This window comes from Trichoderma camerunense (genome assembly GCF_050948025.1).
Source record: "Trichoderma camerunense strain CBS 138272 chromosome Unknown V8C40scaffold_22, whole genome shotgun sequence".
NCBI classification, from domain to species: domain Eukaryota; kingdom Fungi; phylum Ascomycota; class Sordariomycetes; order Hypocreales; family Hypocreaceae; genus Trichoderma; species Trichoderma camerunense.
The window spans coordinates 397,122-417,582 of NW_028145348.1; the positions used below are offsets into that span (position 1 = coordinate 397,122).

General features: G+C 53.0%; 9 protein-coding genes across 9 annotated transcripts; 4 read left to right on the plus strand and 5 right to left on the minus strand.

Moving 5' to 3' along the window:
* Positions 1-42: 42 nt before the first annotated feature.
* On the minus strand, positions 43-3,396 carry V8C40DRAFT_256628 (uncharacterized protein). The gene is made up of 2 exons (XM_083218307.1): positions 2,168-3,396; positions 43-2,060 (listed from the first exon to the last, which is right to left on the minus strand). The coding sequence occupies exons 1-2, from the start codon at positions 3,062-3,064 to the stop codon at positions 567-569; spliced, it is 2,391 nt and encodes a 796-aa protein (XP_083068499.1). The 5' UTR covers positions 3,065-3,396; the 3' UTR covers positions 43-566.
* Positions 3,397-4,651: 1,255 nt separating this feature from the next.
* V8C40DRAFT_256630 (mitochondrial carrier domain-containing protein) lies at positions 4,652-8,011 on the minus strand. Its single transcript, XM_083218308.1, has 6 exons — positions 7,602-8,011; positions 7,409-7,489; positions 7,067-7,274; positions 6,045-6,772; positions 5,794-5,959; positions 4,652-5,716 (listed from the first exon to the last, which is right to left on the minus strand). Exons 1-6 carry the CDS (start codon positions 7,771-7,773, stop codon positions 5,164-5,166), a joined length of 1,908 nt encoding a protein of 635 aa, XP_083068500.1. The 5' UTR covers positions 7,774-8,011; the 3' UTR covers positions 4,652-5,163.
* A 199-nt stretch (positions 8,012-8,210) lies between these two features.
* V8C40DRAFT_256634 (uncharacterized protein) lies at positions 8,211-9,972 on the plus strand. Its single transcript, XM_083218309.1, has 2 exons — positions 8,211-8,515; positions 8,587-9,972. The coding sequence occupies exons 1-2, from the start codon at positions 8,356-8,358 to the stop codon at positions 9,393-9,395; spliced, it is 969 nt and encodes a 322-aa protein (XP_083068501.1). The 5' UTR covers positions 8,211-8,355; the 3' UTR covers positions 9,396-9,972.
* On the minus strand, positions 9,963-11,527 carry V8C40DRAFT_118393 (Alpha/Beta hydrolase protein). The gene is made up of 2 exons (XM_083210898.1): positions 10,956-11,527; positions 9,963-10,846 (listed from the first exon to the last, which is right to left on the minus strand). The coding sequence occupies exons 1-2, from the start codon at positions 11,341-11,343 to the stop codon at positions 9,993-9,995; spliced, it is 1,242 nt and encodes a 413-aa protein (XP_083068502.1). The 5' UTR covers positions 11,344-11,527; the 3' UTR covers positions 9,963-9,992.
* An 829-nt stretch (positions 11,528-12,356) lies between these two features.
* Positions 12,357-12,735, plus strand: V8C40DRAFT_118415 (uncharacterized protein). The gene has a single exon (XM_083210900.1). It carries the CDS (start codon positions 12,443-12,445, stop codon positions 12,653-12,655), a length of 213 nt encoding a protein of 70 aa, XP_083068503.1. The 5' UTR covers positions 12,357-12,442; the 3' UTR covers positions 12,656-12,735.
* V8C40DRAFT_118407 (uncharacterized protein) lies at positions 12,511-13,424 on the plus strand. Its single transcript, XM_083210899.1, has one exon. It carries the CDS (start codon positions 12,751-12,753, stop codon positions 13,228-13,230), a length of 480 nt encoding a protein of 159 aa, XP_083068504.1. The 5' UTR covers positions 12,511-12,750; the 3' UTR covers positions 13,231-13,424.
* Positions 13,425-13,758: 334 nt separating this feature from the next.
* Positions 13,759-14,621, minus strand: V8C40DRAFT_256639 (uncharacterized protein). The gene has a single exon (XM_083218310.1). It carries the CDS (start codon positions 14,575-14,577, stop codon positions 14,290-14,292), a length of 288 nt encoding a protein of 95 aa, XP_083068505.1. The 5' UTR covers positions 14,578-14,621; the 3' UTR covers positions 13,759-14,289.
* A 55-nt stretch (positions 14,622-14,676) lies between these two features.
* Positions 14,677-16,051, minus strand: V8C40DRAFT_256641 (uncharacterized protein). Its single transcript, XM_083218311.1, has 2 exons — positions 15,859-16,051; positions 14,677-15,795 (listed from the first exon to the last, which is right to left on the minus strand). The coding sequence occupies exon 2, from the start codon at positions 15,453-15,455 to the stop codon at positions 14,964-14,966; it is 492 nt and encodes a 163-aa protein (XP_083068506.1). The 5' UTR covers positions 15,456-15,795; positions 15,859-16,051; the 3' UTR covers positions 14,677-14,963.
* A 1,948-nt stretch (positions 16,052-17,999) lies between these two features.
* V8C40DRAFT_118484 (DUF4452 domain-containing protein) lies at positions 18,000-18,942 on the plus strand. The gene is made up of 2 exons (XM_083210901.1): positions 18,000-18,398; positions 18,468-18,942. Exons 1-2 carry the CDS (start codon positions 18,141-18,143, stop codon positions 18,750-18,752), a joined length of 543 nt encoding a protein of 180 aa, XP_083068507.1. The 5' UTR covers positions 18,000-18,140; the 3' UTR covers positions 18,753-18,942.
* The last annotated feature ends 1,519 nt before the right edge of the window (positions 18,943-20,461 follow it).

The following is a 20,461-nucleotide window of genomic DNA, read 5'->3' on the forward strand; positions in this document are numbered from 1 at the left end:
AACCTTGCTGCTATTACATATATTGGTTTTACAAGGAAATTGGTTTAGATAACAGCTTCACGTATAGATGACATAAATTGAGACGTTTAGATTATAGTTGTCATGTTTTGCCTTGACAAGACATAGCTGGAGCTATCTGCTCACTTCCCTCCAGAGTATAAAAATGTTCTTCCTACACTGCACATATATGAAACGAGAAAAAGAAAAACAACAGAAATCAGATCACCATGCAAATGTGCTCACAACAAGAAAGAGCGGCTTATCTCCCAATAGCAGAGAGTGTCTCAACATTTCCATTTCATATTCTCATAAACAAAAAGAAAAAGAGAAAAAGAGAAAAGAGAAAAAACATTATTCGTTTGCTTATTTTCTTCAAGAGTCAACTCCTGGATCAATTCCTTAAACATGTCGCTTCGCTCTTCTCTGATGAATCAATTACTTGTCGAGTAGTCTCATATCCAACTCCTCCTCTCCTTTCCACACACTGTTTGTCCTCTCGTTCTCTGCTTTGTGGTATCATCTTAAACAGCCTCCTCTTCTTGCCATCATTGTCAATTAATCTCCATTTAAGAACTTCCTATAGCCAACTCTTCGCGGCCAGACATGGAATCGACAGTCAGACTCGACCTGCCATCGCCCTTGGTTCCATCGATACGTTTGATGATACCTCCCGCCCGTGTATATTTGATATCCTTGCCTCGAATGTCCTGTGACCCCGAGAAGGTAGTCATAGAAAACTTTCCTTCCCACGAAGCGGGATAAATGAGTTTAAAGTCTCCACTGACGGAAGCATGATGAGACTTGAGGTCGGTTAGTCCATGCGGTTCCTCATCACCTCCACCGTTGGCGGCAGCGGCAGCCATGCTCGGCTTAACATCCATGTACGGTGGCGGAGGAAGCTTGGTTAGCCGCTCGTCAGGGTGAATGATGATCCAAGGCTCGTCGTTCTTCGGTTCATCATCGTCGCGGGCAGGGGGCTCCAGTGGATCAGAGTGGCCGCCAATGCTAGCGGCAGAGTGCTTCCACAGCGGCTCAAAGACTGTCAATTGAGTTTGTCCACTCTTTGTGTCGGTCGAAATGGAGGGTGGTGAAGAGCTAGAGCCAAAGATTGGTTGTAGCCTGATCTTTTGGTCGCCAGACACCGTCTCGAATTTTGCCGTTGAGGTAAAAGCCAAGTCGGCTTTAATCTCACCAGAGGCGGACGACACGCTGACGGCGTAATCTCGCGGTGGGAACCTTTCCTCGCGTTTTTTATCACTGTCGTAGCCCAGGGGCTCGGTCAACTTGATATGTCCGGAAACAGAGTCGATGTTGAGCACGGCCTGTTCAGGCTTCTTATCAGACGAGGGCTTCGGGGTGATGTCAGTCTTGATATCGCCGGAGACCGTGTGAACCTTGAGAAGGTCGTATAGGGGGAACCAGCCTGTAACATCGCCACTGACAGTCTCGACGATGATACTTCGTGAGGCGAGAGTGTACGGCGCTACATCCCCCGACACACGACCCGTAGTAACATCTCCTGCGACGGTTTTGATCTGAGCATCAGTGGCAGAGCTCAGAACGAGACCATCTCTAACAGCGACATCCAGGTGAATAGCATCAACGAGGATCGATTCGAGTGCTGCTTCACGGGGAATGGACACGGTAATTCGAACTTGGATACACGGCTGCCAGGAGCTGGGACTACTCCAGGTGACCCAGCGGGGAATAATGACTTCAAATCGTTGGTCCCGCTTGTTGAACTCAACATCGACGTGAAGGCCCTGATAGTTGGTCGTGATTTCAAGCTGAATGTCGCCAGTAGAAGAGGGGTCGACAGGCTGCAAGATGACTTCGCCGTATACATTTGGTGTGACTCCTCGGTGGTTTCCATTGTCCTTCTCAAGCGTCTGAACAATGCTGAGCTTCTTGTTGTTGCCAAAGCTGATGACCTCGTTTATTTTCGCCGACTTGTGCGGCTCGCCCAAGCAGTTTCTGCTGTTTCTAGGGGGCCACGACATTGGGGGAGGGTTGTTGGTTGGAGGGGCTTTTACAGGCGACTCGTCAATGATGCCAGGCTTCTAAATTGTCTTGTTAGGTGGTCACAGTAACACGAGGTTTGTAGCACTTTTGCATGAATTCACTACTCCTTTGAAGAAAGAAATGACACGAGCTGAGCTCTACTCACCTTGGGGCTACTAATGTTAATGGTGCTGCCGAAGAGGGCAACTATAATAGAAATGATGACGAGGATACCAAGGATGGTCCGAATCCTCTTCCTCGTAGTAGAAGAGTTGGTCGAGTTCCTAATCCTTCGCCACAGTGGCTCTCGAGCTCCGTTTGATGCTCCGCCCATAGACTCGGGCTGACGTGGGAGTAAGGTCTGGTTCTCCTCAGGCACACCCATGGCTTCGATATCGGCTTGTGGGGGAGCAAAGGTCTGATAACCGGAGGACAGCGGCGAGGAAGCGGAAGGGGAGTATGCGGGAGGTGCGTCAGACGGCCGACGAACCGTATACTGTCTGGGTGTCTGGCTTGCAGGACTTGTAGGCTGAAAGGACGATATCTCTTCGTCAATGCTACGTCTGTGATGATGGCCAGAAGAGGAGGGGGATGACGACGACGCTGAAGCCGGCGTCGACTGATAATGGGTATCAAGCCGGGGGTACGGCACAACTGGGGAGGATTGGGAAGGATGGGAAGGGCTGTAGAAGCCAGCTTGGCCCTGAGCAAACGGCACGGTCTGGTGATGAGGCTGGCTATCAGTCAAAGGCGTCGACCGGCCAGCAGAGGCACTATTTATCAGCCTCTCCTCCTCAGCCTCTTTCGCCTTTGCAGCAGCTCGATCCTCGTTCAGAGTCGGGTCCTCCACCATGACATTGGGCACAAAAGGCACGTTTGCTGATTGGCGCTGCTGCCGAACGGGAGGGGACGGCGATGACGTTGCGGCCTCTTCTAGACCGGACGACGACGCGTGGAAGTAGCCGTCAGCGGGCGACAGCGCATCCGCATCCGCATCGTTCTGGTCGTCATTCCAGGGATTATCATCGCCCGAGTAAAGGTTATCGGAGTACGGGGCCGGCATGTCGTCAGACCCGTCAGGAACCGAGCAGAAGATGCAGCCAGCGGGAGCAAAGTTTGTCTCGGGGAGCTGACGAACGCCTGCCGATGTCTAGCCTTTAGAAGCCTTTAGATGAGGCGACAGATGCAGAGTGGGTTGCACCAACAAGCCGCCGGCAGTGGAGTTGCAGCCCTTTTTTGCTTTTGGCAATGGGAAATTGCGATTGAATACTAGACAAGACGCGCGTTATGAGCTCGGCAAGCTGCTCGAATCCTCTGCTAAAGGCCTCTATTTAGCAGAAGCGAATAGCCAGATGGGGAAAAGCAAGAGGAAGAGAAGGGAAGAGAGGGAGAGAGGAAGCGAAGGTGGTGTTGAAGAGCCCGGATAAGCTCCTCAGTACTCGTCAATATGTACGTACACTCACTCAATCGCTGATAGCAATCGGTTCACCAAGCACATGGCCTGTAAGCGCGCTCAACTTTACCCCGTCGCTACCTTGCTACTACTCGTGTGGGCAGCAGGTTCTTGCGTCCTCTCAAGGTACTATCCATGTCCAAATGCCTTCTTTCCAGGCTCTCTTTCTCCTCTCCGCCTCTCCACACCTCCATCTGCTCCTTCCGATCCGCTAATCCATTGACTCTTTAGGACCCGCTGAGGTTGCGATAAAAGAAGAGCCGCTACTTGTATTACTCACACAACCAAACTACCAACCTCCCTCTAAACCCATGACTTGAACAGTCATCTTGGCAACTCAATTGAAGAGGAAATCCTCCTCTGGATTCAGGATCAAACAGAGAACAGCAAGGATAACCTCACACAGAAAAAAAAAGAAAAATTATTCACAAAATATTCCAACTTGCAAAAGGCGCACGCCATGCCAACAATCCCGCTAATGCCATTTGCAAAAGTCCCCCCAACCCGTCCACCACCTAACCCCAAGCTAACTCCAAATCAAGCAAGAAAGGAACAAAGCCAACCCCCAATCAGCAGCAGCCTCCAGCGATTAGTTCCGGCGCTGGAGCTCTTTTGCTTTCCTTTCTCCTCTTACCATTACGAGTAATACGGCACCATACTTGTAAGCTCTCTCGCTACGGGCCGGGGGCCACGCACGTGCTGCGATTCGTTTTTTATCTCCATACTTGCTTTTGCTTGTTTTTGCCTTTATGCAAGTTTGCTTGCTACTGTACCCCGTCCGATAAAATCTCCAACTCCCACGAGGCTGCGTAAGCGAGCAACGTAACCCGGAGACAAAGCGCGCTCGTCATTCGGGGCATCTCTGATGAATCAATGACAACTCCCAACGCCCATCACCTTTTCATTCCCGCCACTTCCTCCTCCTCCTCCATGTCACCCTTCCACACAACTTTTAGCTTCCTAATTGCTAATCGCCATCCATCCCCCTGCTGCCTGGTCATGGCGCCGGCCAGCTGAGCAAAAAAAGGCCTGGGGCAAATCAAGCAATAAAGACGCTCGGCCAAGACGCCGGCTCCAGAAATTGCCCCGGCCCTTGCCCACCGGTCACGGAGCTCCTCGTCTCCACTTTTCCGGGTACCGATCCCGACGTAAGACTTCACATATTGGCAACCTCTCCTCTCTTTTCACGGCTCCTAATTCTGTTCAATGCAATGTTTCATTGAGAACCAAGTCTCTTACAGAATCTATAACATGGTAGCTAGATTTCGTACAATTCCTCCTATGCCTTTGCGTTCCTTCGTGAAGCTTCTCGTGTGGAAAGGGTCGGTTTACAACCAACTCTCTCTTCTATCCTTCGTTTCTAAATGCCTTCCTTCCCCTCTCCCGCCTCAGACTTCAAATAATATGGAATAGTGGTTTCTTGTTTGCAACTCACCACATCCAAACACTCAAATCAAGCACATGGCTGCCGATCAAAAGCCGGCCCTCGACCCTTCCATAACCACTCGCCAGCAAATCCTGGCCTCATCTCGAGCTAAACAGACACCGAATAAAAGGCCGTCCAAATGCGAATAAAGCTCGCTACCAACCAATATGTCCGACAAATGAGATTGACAATGCTAATGCAATAAATCGATGCGCGTATGGTATCATCGTATCCTTTCTAAACTTGTTCGTTGAGCCAATGATTGATGAAAACATAAATTCAATCAGTGCAATGCGAGAATGCGTTTTGCGTTTTCGTACACCACCCACGTTATGCTCAACGCAGGGGCAACTTTGAGCAGATTTGGCGTCAGGCCCTTGTAGAGACCTCGGACTCCTTCGTGCTGGATCGTCTTCTGTGTAACGTCCCAGATTCCCGTGTAGGTTTGAGGGTGCATCACGGTGCCTTGTGTTTGCAATCGTGTCCGAACCACGTTCAACGGGTAGACGACCGACGCTCCAAAGGCTCCGGATGTTGCGCCGATGATGCCCGTGGCGATGTTGCCAGGCTCGGCGTCGTCTTCGTGGCAGCCGGCATATTTTGCGTAACGGATGCGGTAAGTATTCTTGAGGAATTCAAACATGCCCATATCGATGGCACTATATGGGAACATGCCAATCAATCCCATGGTGACACCTCGGTAGCAGGCTCGCAGACCGCCATCGGCATACATTTTCATGGCCGTCTGGCGAACGAGGGCGCTCCCCTTAAGACCGCCCTGGACCGTCTCGCACTGAAGTCGAAATTTGAGGGTATCAAGGGGATAGACGCAGAATCTGTATTTTCACAGGCCATCAGAAAAATGAAAAAGGAGAAGGGAGAATTAAAAGCAATCATATCAGTCACCACTTACTGGGCAACCATTCCGGCCAGACCACCAGCAACAAATTTTGAGTACGAATTAATGTTCTTGGCATCCCCGTGGCCCTCGAAATTAGCCAAGGCACGCTTGGTCGCTTCGTACGATCCGAACTTGATGGCCGTCTCTGGCATGATTTTCACAACATTCAACCCGTTGCCTTTTCCAGGTAAATGTCAACGTCAGCTCAGATAATATCAAAAAAGAGATGCCGGCATTGGGACCAGAAGGATATATAAGCTTACCAGCAAAAAAGCTGCGCAACCCGCCCGATCGATACAAGTCCTTCACAGCATCGCTAAAGGGCCTCGCCGCATTTCTAAGCGCATCAACGATACGGCCTTGCTTCAGCGCTGTCACCGCCGTCTCGGCACCGCTGTTGGTGTTGACGAGCAAGTAGACCTTCAATCGGTCGAGAGGGGCCGTGGCCGTCCGCGACACTCCACCGGCGATGGCACCCGCAAGGAAGTAACCTGGATGGGGAGCAAAGTCTGTCAGTCTAAACTTCTTCTTGGTCGGTGCAGCTCCGGTAGAGGACTCTTCACGGTGCTCGATTGAGGTGCCATCGCCGTCGATCTGTGGAGTAGCACCTGCCCCTGATGGGCCTTGCTCGACTTCTGAAATCCCGATAGCAGACGCATGCGCCGTCGCGTCCACAAAACTTCCTCTTGCATGTTGTAACGGCACTTGGACCTCCGGCTCGACTGTCCCAGCAGCTTGCGCAGGAGATGGCGGAGGAGGTGATGGAAGCTCTGGGGGCGCCCTCGGATAGGAGGGAAAGGCAACTCGTAGGAGAGAGCCAAAGAGAATATTAAGAAAAGAGCTAGAGCCGGCCCTACCTAAGCCTTCCAGTGTTTCCCCACTCACAAGGGAGTCTCCCTCCGGCGTGACATTAACCACCGAGTAATAAAAGGACAACACGGCCTGCAAATGGGACGCATCCTGGTTCCCAGGCATGAAAAGCAAGAAGTTCCTGACGTTTGTTCGGTCAGCTGGTGAACGGTTTCCATGTCACAACCCATTCGGAGCATTTCTCCGTGAGGCATATAATCATCATCAGGGCAAGCCAGGGGCGCATGTTTGGCGGTTTCAGGGGAAATCGGTCTTGTGGTGTTGAGCGTGCTCATTTGTCCAACTCAAGACCGCGGCACATGACCCCTTGGGGGTGCGCGCCTGACAGCGATCCGCCCCGGATCGATCAACCAGCCCCCAATTCTATGCCCATAGCAAATCAAGGGGATATTTCTTTCGCTTTTGTCTCACTTACCGCCATTCGTCAAAACTGACGTATCCGTCGTTGTTCTCGTCCATGTCGCTGAAGAAGTCGTGCAGCCGGCGGTTTGATACAGTCAACCCCGCAGCCTTGAACGCCGCCTGGAGCTCTGTCTTATCCAGCTTGCCGTTGCCGTCGCGATCGATGGATCTGAACAAGTCGTAGAGTTGGCTCTCCGCCTTTTGCACAAAAACTCGAAACTCTGCGAAACCAAGCAAAAAAAGTCCCGTTAGTAGCCGTAGCTTGTGTTTGTAGCGCCTGCAGCGGCAGCGGCTTTGCGTTGAGCACAACAGCACAACAAGCCCACGCCTTGCGCCAGAACAATAGACAACGCACCTTCATATTGAATCTTTCCATCGCCGTTGGTGTCAACCTCCTTCATGATCCTCTTCAACATGGCATCCGCATTCTTGAGCGCTGTTCGCAAGAGGTAAAAAAAAAACCGTCAACACCTAGACAGAAAATGCGGGGCGGGATGCGCAAACGCTGCGAAGCAAAGAGAAACAAAGAAAAGAGGGAAAATCCTCACGATGGTCTATCTTCCGAAAGCCCTTCTGCAGGCCCTTCAGGTCCAACTCTCCATTAGCACAGGGCCCCAGCTGTGCCCAGAGAGCTTCAACACGATCATGGTTTGGGTTCTGGTTCTTGTTTTGCGGCTCACGAAGCCCCTTCTCCACCTCGGTAGCTGGCCTGGCTGTCATGGCTGTGGCATGTCTCGAAGGCGAAGGCGACGGTTCGAGGCGGCAATTGCGATGCCCGCGGTGGGTTCAGGCGGGCGCGTCGTCTTGTCTTTTCGTTTGGGTGCTATCTCAAACTCATCGTAGAGATCTGGAAGCTTGCGGTCTGGCAGGCGATGGCCAATTGGGAGCGATTGCGGGCCTTTGACAGCTACTGACGTCGTAGCTCGGGAGCAGCAGGAATCGAGGCCGCGGATCTTGGGGAGAATTGCTTGCGATATGGGGAGGGGACTGCCACTACGTAATAATTTCTAGGCGCTGCAAGGCCGCTGCTAGGGGGGGAAGCACAGCGCTGTGCAATTAGGGGGCCCGATAAGGCTCGAGATCGCTTATCGCCCCGCAGCCTTGTTGTGACCCCAAGATTAACTTGCGGTTGGTCACGATCTCACCCATACAGGATTACGGGATTACTATTGCGGCACACACACATTGAACTTACAATCATCATTTGGAATATTCGTTTTCTGTATATTCTGTACCCATCAGTGCTTCCCATTGCCCTTTCAGACGGAGAGGTGCCTTCGCGGCCCCGTCTCCGCCGCCATCATGTCCGCCAACTACTGGGAGTCGACACAGCGGCGGCATTGGCTCTTCACCAAGGACGAGCTCGCCTCGATGCGCCAGAAGCTAGAGGAAGAAAACAACGAGCTCGTCCGCATGTTCCCTCTCCCACAGCCGCGGCACATGGCCATCTACTTCAATCAACGTGAGTCGTTGCGCGTCGCAGAATCGGTGTCGTGTGTTCCGCTCAACTAATCCGCCCGTCTGTCTATCCAGAGCTGCTGAGATTGGGGAAGCGTCTCACCATCCGCCAGCAGGCCATGGCCACGGCGCAGGTCTACCTGAAGCGCTTCTACACGCGAGTCGAAATCCGTCGAACGAACCCGTATCTCGTCATTACTACTGCGATATACCTGGCCTGCAAGATGGAGGAGGCGCCGCAGCACATCCGCCTGATTGTGACCGAGGCCAGACAACTCTGGCAGGACTTCATCGGGCTGGACACGTCCAAGATTGGAGAGTGCGAATTTTATCTTATCAGCGAGATGAGCTCCCAGCTCATTGTACATCAACCCTACCGAAGTCTACTGGCCTTGCGCGGCGAGCTATCCCTGGTCGATGAAGACGTGCAGCTTGCCAAGTCGATCATCAACGATCACTACATGACGGACCTACCATTTCTCTGCTCACCACACATTGTCGCACTGGTAGCAATCCTCTTAGCCCTCGTTCTGCGTCCAAACTCCACAGTTCCAGGACAGAGCGCCTCGGGATCTGCCGCAGCCGCCGGTCTGGCAGCCGCACAAGCCGCTCTCAGCCAAGCACACACCGCTCGATCAGGCCAGGGCGGGATTCTCTCCGAAATCCCTTCGACACCGGAAGTTAAGGAGAGAGTTCAAGAAGCTAGGATTACCCGTGTCCAGCATTTCGCGGCGTGGTTGGCAGAGAGCGACGTTGATATTGCTGCCATGGTGGACGCAACCCAGGAGATAATATCCTTCTATGAGTGCTATGAACAGTACAATGATAAGCTTACGAGGGAACAAATCAACCGGTTCGTCAAGGCGCGAAATCTCGACAAGTAGGCACGTCGTAAGGCCCGACCGAAGAGCCAACCGAAGAGCCAACTGAAGAGCCAACTGAAGAGCCAACCGAGGAACCGACGGAAGAACATACTAACTGAGAATCCGAATGCAAATACCCTAAGATAGGGATGGATTCTGACTCTGGCGCTTATTCTCGAACAATCTGACTGGCTGTCCTTGGCCAATAACAGGAACCGTCAATAGAATAGCCGCCGTTAAGCCCCCGTTCCGGAAGCGTTTGTGATCGCCAAGCACGTTTTACCATACACATGATATTATTTGGAAATGAGGGACGAAAGCATTGGGTACATGGCGTTTTGGAAGGGTGTCTTTTTGGAATGCTTGAAACAATTTTCTTTGTCTGAATTTCCCAAAATAGCGTTTCTATTTCTATACTCGTATTTCTTTGTTTTGGAGTACACGGGACCCAGTCATGGCATGGTTTTGGTGGGGGGATATTCTCGAGGAAATCGAGGCATCAAGACCTTATATATATATACTCATACGCATATAAATAGAACAGCGCCGGTCTTCTAATCTTCTTCTTCTTCTTATCAAAATCTGATTTATATGTGTCATAATCTTCTTCTTCGAGCTCTAATTTCTATGTCTAATCTTTTTAGATCGAGTTCCGCTACCGCTGCTGTTACTCTTGGATGACTTGCTATTACCATGTCGACTGCTCTTCCACGACGACATGGCAACATCAGCTACTTCTTTGCCCTTTGAAATGGCAATTTCGTGGCCCCCAGAAATCACACAAACCTCTACGCCCTCTTCTCCCAAAACGGCCTTGGTATCCTCAATCCACTCGTCCTTGATAATCAACGTATCTTTATCCCCCAGAATGACGCACACTCTCTGCAGCCCCTGACCAAGCTCCCGATTAGCAGCCAGCTTCTCGCCCAAGATAGCCCACATCTTATCATGCTGCCCATAGATGGGCGCATACCGAATCGTGCTCATGTACGAGTCGACAAAGGCCGGGTTGGCATCCAGCTGCCAGCCCACGACGTCACCAACTCTGACAGAACTGTTCCTCCCGACAGCCATAGTCACATCGTCAAAGTTGACCTCTGCTGCTTCATCTCCATCGGGAACGTCTGCGCTCTGCCCGTGCTGCGGCGCTATGCGTGCCCGCACCCAGCTCCGGAGCAGCCACTCGGGCAGCACGCCGTGGGAGTACAGGAGGCGGCTCTTCCAGCTGAGGTGGGACTCGCGCACGAGGCCTCCTGGGCAGACTACGGTGAGGGAGCGCAGCATGTGCGAGTGATACGCCGCAAAGGCCGCCGCCAGAGCACCCCCCAGCGAGTAGCCCAGGAGGTGGAAGGAAGAGGCACCAGTCCAGGATAGAGACGAAGATGCTAAGACGAGAAGAATCTGAGTGGTATAGAGACACTCATCGTACGGCGCATTAGAAGGGCCATCGGAGTAGCCTCTCCCAAACAAGTCTGCATGCGAACGCCGTGTAAGTAGCAGCCTCGTCATCTCACACCTCTCATGAAGATACAGGTTTATATACGCAAATATACAACAAAATACAGACAGAAATTGACTTACCAAAGACCATGACCCTGTACCCCTTCCGCACAAGCTCCCAGGCAATCCCGCCCATGGCAATGCACGGCGTCCCGATGCCATGCACCAGAAGCACCTTTTCGCCCTCCTCAGGCCCCCACTCAAACACCCTGACGGTTCCATATACCGTCTGGACGTCCTTGCCGCCCGGGAACAGCTCCGGAGGGTACGGCGCCGCCTTCTCGGGGTCTTCCGTATCGGTCCCCGAACGGTCCTTGACGCGCACAATGTCCGTCTTTGGCGACTTTGTCCGAGGCGACAGCGATGGCCTGATGAGCATGTAGAGTGACAGACATGCCGCCGCCGCCAGGACAGCAGAGCCCCTCCTTGTGAGCTGGTCCGAGCGGAGCCGGAGTCCGTACGGAACCATGATTTTTGCGATTTTCAATTCTCGGAGTGCGAATCGCACAAACGGGCTGACGGAGGGGGGGAATCTCTGACTGCGCCTGGCAGCGCAAACTGTATGAGCAAAAGCGCCGAAGAGGGACGATATCGGTCAACAACTGGCCGGAGGTTGGATTTGTCGGTTGGGATAATCCGCCTCCGAGGGTCACCCCGCCAAGTTGCCGAGGATACAAGCGTTTCCTTCATACGAGGACATGGCAACAGCTTCTAAGCCGAGGGCAAGGCATATTGGGATTGAGTCGTCTACCGCGGCTTCAACCTTGTGGCAGCTATCACCAGGTCTAGGCAGTTGCAATAGTTGTGGCGAGTTGGCATTTGCCTCTACGGAGCATCATGGGGTTGTTGTGGTGCTGCCAGTTGCTTCAGACCACGTTGCGGCTCTCCAGACAGCTTCAGCAACTATTCACCAAAAATAACTCGAAGCCACTTCAGGGGCTGTTTGTTCATGACTCCAGTTTCACCCTCGTAAAACCAACTCAGCCTCAGTCGGCCGAAAAGACTAGGCAATGCGCTATGATGAAGCCATCGGTCGAACCACCTAACGGCAGGCCGTTGTTGAGTCTTCTGCAACAACAAAGCACGTCCTCTCCTGCGCTCTACGTCATCCCACGAACCCCCTGCGTGCTTCCATGTAAGGGCAGAGAAGGAAAAGAAGGGGAATCCGAGAAAAAGCCTGAATTAATTAGCATCTCCGGGCCTGAAAGTGGAGAGATGGATAAGATCGGAGACGTGGGATACAAGTTCCAGAACTGTCTGGCTGCAGCTCGGGAGTCTGCATATGCTATTGGCACCGCAGCACCTTATCGGTCGGCATGTCCGTGTGGCCGCCCAAACGAGCAGCTCACAAAGAATGCGCTGCTTGTTCTCTCAACAAGCCGGAAGACTCGCAGTAGGGGAGGGCGGAAGACCCGGCGCCACGAAGCCACTTCTGGGGCCACGATGGCTTCGCACCGTGTGGCTGGGCTGAAAGAGTGGAAGAGTGGCTGCGTTACCGTCCGCTCCGCCCAGTGGTGGCCGAGCAACCCTGATAGCCAGCATCAACTCCAGCACCAGCTCCAGGAGGCATGTACCTGACCTCCAGACGCTGGCCAAACCCAAAGTACCTCTCTTCCAGACCACAAGTCACCTCCGGAGAGCGTCAAAGGCTCGTCTCTCCACATGCGGGCGACGACTCCACAAAGCCATGTCTTGCTTCTCCACCTCACAGACTCGGGACAGCCAACAGGAATCAGGCCTCGGTATCCATGGACAAGGGCCTGGCCAATGAGAACAGGTAATCACATTGATGGCCTGCCGCCACACCGCTCTTTGATGGGGTTCGTCCAGGGTATCGCCAGGGCACAGCTAGGGTAGAGACCGGGGGGGCCTGAAGATGCTGCTTTGGGTACTTGGTGAGTACTCCAAGTCTGGCCGGTTGGCGAACAGATATTCCATGTACTACTTCGTAGGACTTGCAGACCCCGCGGAGTGCAGGCAGACTGACGCTCTCCGGGATCGAACCCTTGCAGAAGGCCAAAAGAAACCGACAGAGAAGAGCAAAGGAACGGGGCGTTCTTCATCCTTTACGGAGTGCATCCGGAAAAGAGCCAATAAGCTGACGATCGATCGTACAGTACGAGGACTACTCGCTGTTAGGTACAGGCACAAGGTACAGGCACAACCCCAAAGCCGCTCAACATCAATATCAAAGCGCAGTGGCCCGAGTACGGAATCCGAAGTTCAAGTATGGGGTGCAGATGCCGACAGTCCAACGGACCTGGAGAGCCCAAAGGTGCCGGGCGCAAGCAGCAGCCGCAAGATGGAGCGGCGAATCGAGCCGGACACAGCGGGCGATCTGGGGTTCTCGAGATGACCATCGAAATGGTTTGCTGCTTGTACTGTAACTACACGTCCGTGCAGACCTGAGCCTGGGGGACCGTATCCGGCAATGCTCCGAGACATGCTGTGCGCTTTGCGTAGTCTGTCTGCAGGGAGATGAGATGAGGGATGCCAGCATCGAAAAGAGTTGAGCGGCGAGCCTGAGCGTGAGCGCGAGCGCGAGCAACCAGCTTGTAGCTTGTGCCGGCACCAGTGCGCTTCCGTGCCACACATTATGGCTGTTACTCGAACCAGGAGCCAGACCACCCATCCATCTCTTTTCTTCATCCCAGGGTCACGTCGGAGCCGACCCGGCGTTTAACTGCTGTACTGGCAACACTAGGAGTGGCCGTCTTGTACAAACGTCGGCGCTTGTGGCTTGAATGACGCTTCCTTTAGCGCTCTCAACATGGCAGTGTTCTATTCGAAGTCTCAACCGGTGTAGTACAGTAATAGCTTGCTTCTGCAACGAGACGCAACGCTACCGGCTCAACCGTGAGAATCGTGCAGTACGCCGCATAGTACTAGCTTTTAATAGGTCCTACGGCAAGGAGGACTGCAGATGGGCATCATGACCAGCGGCTATGGCGCTACTGCGAGTTGTTACTGAAGCAGACCACCGACAGGCGATAGGGTAACAGTGATGACGGCATCCCCTTGGAGGCATGGTCAAACACATGGCATGATGTGGCAGCAAGACTTCAAGAATAGCTCTCGGACACTGCGAATGCTACTGCTACACGCACGGCTCCAACCGCCAGCGGCCACTTAGATCCCCTCCATCTGGAGTATGTAGATCAGATTGGCCAGAACCAAGCCTCGCTGCATTGGAGTCGAACCAAGCCAGCCATGGGGAGGCGAAGCAGCTCTCTGCAGATCGATGCCGCGGTGTAACAGGTCGAAGCCCGGCTCGATCCAATGCAGCTGTGAAACCTGAAATTAGATTCTTCTTGGGGGGCAGCCATGAGCCGATCGTTCTTGGAAAGTTGCCTCCCAATTTCTATCTGCGTGTAAGTGCGGGCGGATTTGCATTCATGATCGGTATCCATATCCATCACCATATCCAAACGGAGTACTTTCCGTCGGAATCCGGTTGATCTGTATAAGGCATGACTGCTAGACAACGTCGGAAAGCAAGCTTTGGAAGAGCAATCCCTTGGTGGGATCTGCAACGCCGGGAAAGGATTCCCATCATCAGATTGGATTCAATGCTGTGCCGCCAGTGAGCAGCAACCCGGGCTGGCTGCCGACAGTGGCGTTGGTTCGACCTGTCATTTGATAGAGCAAAAAACCTTGCTGCTGCTCGTGGCGCTTGTGTCTGCATCCTTTTTAGCATCGTCATTCCACCTCGACCACCCAACCACCACGCCACAGTGCGGATCGAGACGTGCGAGAACCCAGCACCCAGCTTACTAGAGCCGCCACCTTTCCCCCCAGAGTGGATTAGTGGTGAGAGGTTTTGGGTCTGCAAGTGTGAGTGGATTTGATGGCTTGCTCGCAGTCACACAACATGGGCGTGAAATGACCTGAAGGCTTCTCTAGAGTTTGGAGCCGGTGGGCGGCCGGGCCGTTGGAAGTGTCCTCCTTATCGTCCACATCTGGCACAAAAGAGCTCATGGCTTCGTACCTGTATCCGCGAGATGGTACCTGTGATGATCCCTGAGGGGAAAGTCAATCGACCAATGTGGCGAATATGGATTCCATGGCACAGGCAGACACAGATTACGATCAGAGTGCCTTGGAGTGATGTTTAACTGCCCGTACCATTGTGCATCGGCGGGTCAATAAACAGACCCAAGGGGGTCCAATGCTCCTCTTCTCCCTGCCAGGGGCTGCCTGGGTTTCACTAGCCCTGAAGGTAGCTGGCGCAGGTACCAAGTATGGAGGCAGATGACAAGGCGAGAAACGGAATGCGTTTCTCAGTCGGTCCCCTAGCGATGCGGATTTTGGGGTGTGCAATTTCAGAGTGTCGAAACAGGCCAGAAATGCGACACACATCATGGCGATTCCGTCCTTGGTGCCATGTCCAAGGACGAACCATGGTGGTATCGAGCGGTTCTGACACTGTCTCTCCCGCAAGTGTCTCGGCACACGCATGCGCTTGTGCGGCAAAAACATCGAATTGCAAGTCAATAAACCACACGCGGCGAAAACAAAGACAAAAATAAACATGAAATCAAGGTAAAGAAGGGCATGACTGACTGACACTGGAGCCAGCATGTCGGTAGCAGCCGTCCATGCAGATGCGGGCCAGCAAGGCCCGAGATTGAAACCTAACCAAAGTCGAACCTTGCCGTGCCGGACATGCTCATATGCGGTTGCTCATCGAAGTTGGAGTGATGGATCTTGGTCTCTTGTATACGCTTTGATTGCTTCGTAATTGCAAGTTGATGCCACGGAGCGGCAATCCAATTCACGAGGCGGAACATCTCAATAGCACCCCAGGCGCCGGACCAGAAAATACCCAAACGAACAAGCAACCGGAATTGCCCCAATTTCCGAGCAGATGATGGCGAAATTTCACCATGAAGAGAGATGCTCCATGTCCGCGGCTGACAAGCTGGCAAGCAGTTTTATTAGTCCTCTGGTAGCAGCGAGCCCAAGCCAGAAGCTTCAATCTTACTGTTCCTGAACCTCGCAACGATGGCGACTTACTGTGCTCGGCACCAGGTGCCAAAAGCGAGGCAGCATCGCTTGGAGGATTGGCACCGAGTTGGTCAGCAGCAGATCGCGGACTAGCAGTCTCACGTACCGACGGCGCACTAGCCGCGAAAACGATGCAGTCAAGTGATCATTGATGCCGTTTGTTGGCGAGCTGGAATGGGCCAGCAACCACGAGGGGGCCCAGTTGAGGTCCGGTCGGCAGATCCTGGGCCCCAACGAAGAGCGATCCGTTATTTCGCACTTGGTACTGTGTCTGTACGAGCGCCCGTATGTTGTGATTTGTACAGTATTCGGACAGTGTGTATTGTCAGGGTCCAGTCTTCTGTACTCGTACGCAAGCTCTGGATAGGGTAGAAGGATCTTGGTACCGCAATGTGACTGGACGGGTCCAGTTGCTCCTAGAAGGACAGTGCAAAAGTCTCCCGGCTGCACTGACCATGAATGGATATTCTGCCTTTAATCTCTTGGGTGAAGCCGTGAGTCCACAGTGCAGGACGTGGTCACGCAGCAGGTGACTTGTCCTCCACGCAGTCAGCCACGCAATTTGCTGGTACCGGCCAGCGCAGAGCATCCACGCTGGCGGCGCTGATTCTGGCACGCTGTGGATGAGAGGCTCCAGTTGGCGATGGGGCGCTGAGTTGCTGGGACATGAGAGATCCATGGATGCTTGCACAGTCCTCGGCCAGCCATGCAGGGGCAGAGGCGGACTCAATGGCAAAACCACCCGGTCCAGCGTGGACTCGTACGGCACCGCACTGTGCTCGTACAGTATGGTGAATGCCGGGCGCGGACACTGTAGGAGCGAGCGTGTATGCATGTCCTACTGTAGGGTCTTGGATGCGCGCGGTTTGGGGTTTGAGAGCTGCATCCAGTCCAGTCTGCGGGCATGTCTCAGTTGCCAGGTAGCCAATGCCTGTACTCTGTGTGAAAGCGGGCGTGGGTGTGCAGCAATACCTGTACGGAATACCAGACCAACCTGGTACATGTACGAGCAGCGACTGCATCCGCCTGTCCGTGCACGACAACAGAATCTGGGGGTTCTCTCTTTCACTCTCTCTCTGTCTTGGGTGAGACCTGGTCTGAGAATCTGTAGCAGGAGTCGGGCGAGCTTTGTGGCGAATGAGACTCATTTGTCACTGCGCAGAGGCCGCTTGCAAGCATTCAATTCAATACTGTAGATGATTGATGGATCCAGTCAATCGTTTCCACTACGAGCACATTGATACGAGTACAGTCAATATGTACAGTACAGTAAGCGCAGAGCAGAGCAACACAGAGCAGCGCCGTACAGTGCGCAATCGAAGCTGCAGTGCGGTCGCCACCGACCTGGCACGGTCCCCCCAGGCCCCCATCGAACCACCACGCGGTGCCAGGCCAGGACCAGCACCCTCGCCGTTGCGCTGCGTTGCGTTGGCACTCTCACGGTGCCACAGTGCGCAATCACGGAAGATTGGCTGACTGAACTGAACTGACTGTCCAGACTGCACTCTTACAAATGCCCCCCCCGGTACGTACCTGGTATTACGCACACAACAAGTTCAACAACACAACCGCCGCCGCCCGGAAAACCACACAGTGCCCACCCACTGTGTAGCCACGCACACCCCCAGCAGGCCCTAGGCCCAGTACGGCGCCCCGGCCAGGACCAGTAGCGCTGCTGCACGCCAGCCCAATCGCTAGCTGGTGGCGAAGACGGCCTATCCTGGCTCGCCGGAATCTTATTCGACAGGCTGTGCCCAAGTCTCTCTCGCGTCCCTCCAGGTCCCTCAACCAAACAAAAAGGCCGCTGCCAGCCCCCCAAGAGGTTCTGCCCTGCTCCTGCTTTTCTGCTTCCCACCCTTTCTATTCTTTGTACCACCCGCCCCCAAACCCGATCCCATTCTGACTACCGCCAACTTACCATTTACCACCTTCGACACCAAAAAAAGTAAAAAATTACCACCAACGGATTTCTGCATCTCTTCAACACTCAACTTTTTCCCTCCACAAAGTTAGATTTCTTTAGTACATCGCTTCGCCACGACAACAGCGCCGAGTTTATCTTGCTTCGTTGTCCCTATCTGTCTAATTTAATCTCGCTTTTCAGGCCAAGAAGACTTGCTGCACCCTCTTCCTGCCCTACCACCTCCGCGACCGCTTTTAACGCACACAATCTCAAATCTCAACCACCACCACCACTCGAAACGTTGCTCCTCTAAAACTGTTACGCTGGATCCCTAGCTACCTCACAGATTCGCAATCATGTCTTCATACTACGGATTCAACGCGCATACTGCGCATGCTGCCCCCGTCTCCCACCACCACACCAACAGCCGCAATCGCAGAACCCCTCGTCTCAACGTCTCGCAGTCGCAACGCCAGTTCCGCGGCGTGCGCAGCATGCGAGAGCTCAACGAGACGGCCGCCCTGTCTGCGTTCCGCACCCGGTTCGAGGCCGGCCGATCCTTTGACCTTGAGGACGACCTGGAGTTCTGCCCCAACCTGTTGACTGAAAGCGACGTGAGTTATCCTCCGAGTCCGGTGGATTCTTCCCCTTCACGCAGCCTCTCTGACTCGCCGCTGCAACAGTTGGTGTCCATCTCTGCTTCTGAGCGCTCGTCGCTGGCCAGCAACTCTCCCGAGGCCTCTCCTACCCAGCAGCCTCAGACCGTCGCCCCCGCCTTTTCTCTCAACTCTTCGTCTCCTCCCTTTATTCCTCCTCCCGGCGTCCAGCCTTTGACTGTCGCCTTCCGGATGGCTGCTCGTCCCCGCAATGCCATCCCCATTGTCAACCCTGCCACTGGCACCTCCGTGCCCAGCCCGCCCCCTTCACTATCGCCTGCCCGACTGCAGCAATCCGTTCGCCGATGGTAGAGTGCTTAGCGGGTCGTCTGCGCTCCCTCGCATGGGGGAGATTGCCATGGCATGATAACCATGGAGACGACCTCAAAGCACCGCTGTCGGTTGCCGTGATCGCTGGATGGAAAAAAAATCGACACTGCGCCATTTGCAGCAAGCTTCTTTTTTCTGGTCTTGGCGGGTACAAGTGAAACTCGACAAAAAAAAATCAAAAGTGACATCCCTCACTTCTCTTGCGGGCTGGGTTCCTCGAGGCTGTTGACTCCCCTTTTATATCTCTTTACACCCAAAAACAACTCACCTTCCTCACAACACTCTTACACATTACCTCCACCCACTCCTATGTATAAGCACCTATAATCGCCATACACCGATTTGTTTCGACAGGATTTTCTTACGAGGATATTACCGGCGCGACTTGAGAAAGATCGATACCATTTTTGTTTTTTGCTTTGTCATTTTCTCTTGCCATTTCGCCTTGTTCGATCAAGGCTGCTGGGGCACGTATGGCGTTTTTCTTTTTATTTTTCCTCCTTGTATCACGGCAAATTTCCTTGCAGTTCTCTATAATTGTGTTGCATCGGTAACCGACAGTGGAGTTGTGGGATTTGTTTCTTTTTACGATCATCCGGCGTCTCACCATCTTGGGAAGCGAATTGTCCTTCCTGCTTAAAACCATAAAATGCCTTCTCCCTTTGTTGCGGTTATACGGGTTTTACGAAGTCATCAAGACAACAAAAAAAGAAAGATATAGAAGCGATATCTTATGAAAGTGTTGGGGGGCACGGCTGTTCTTGTCTAGTCACATATGGGAAATACCTTGGGCTGGCGGGGTTCTGGAAAGATGAGCGGTTCTTGTTTGCGCATCACCATACTGGAAACGGTTTTTTTTTTATTATCTTTTTTATTACCGGGAAATAATGGGGAGTTGGTCTGAGTCGATTTCTTGGGGGAGTTGATTGCGGCGCCGCTGTGTGCAAATCGAATGGGGAAAGCGGCTTGTTCTTTTTTGTCTTGAGAGTGTTTTTTTACAGCCTACAACAACTTTTGGCCCTCCTCCTTGAGGGAGGCGGCGCGTGGATTCTGTCCTGTCTGGTTCTTCTTTTCGCTGCTCTGACAACACGCGAGCCCCTGTGTTACTGGATATTCTAGTCTGGGAAAGACAAATATGTTTGATCTTGTTTGATTATTTTCTTGCGAAGCATCTTGGAGTGGATGGGAGGGAGCTATGACAATGATCTGGTTTGCGGGTAGGGTTCCCGGGGTTCTCAGGCCCTTTTTTTGGAACGCCCTGGTGTTGCAATTTCATGGGAAACTTCAGTGTCCGGGATTTTTATGGCGCATGTGTGTGTGGTTTAGATACCGCGGCTTGAAAGGCCAAACAGGACGAAGAATATACGAATGTTTAAACAAATGCAACGATGCCTCTTGAAAACGTGACGATGAATGTGAGCGTATTTCGTATAAGTAGTTTGACATTAGGAGTGATGTGTACGGAGTCACAGCGGTAGGTTTCACCAGCATTTATGTTGTGTCGTGTTGAAATTGAGAGGCTGCATTCATCGATGAAAATGATGGGGTTCGTGGCGGAATTCAATGTATAGAATGGAATTGTGGAATTATGCTTATCTTGATGTCCCTGATCGTGCTGAAATTACCGAGGATCGTGTTGTTCCTTATATTGGGGGAGATTGGCAGACATGCTGCAATGGTGACGTCACACG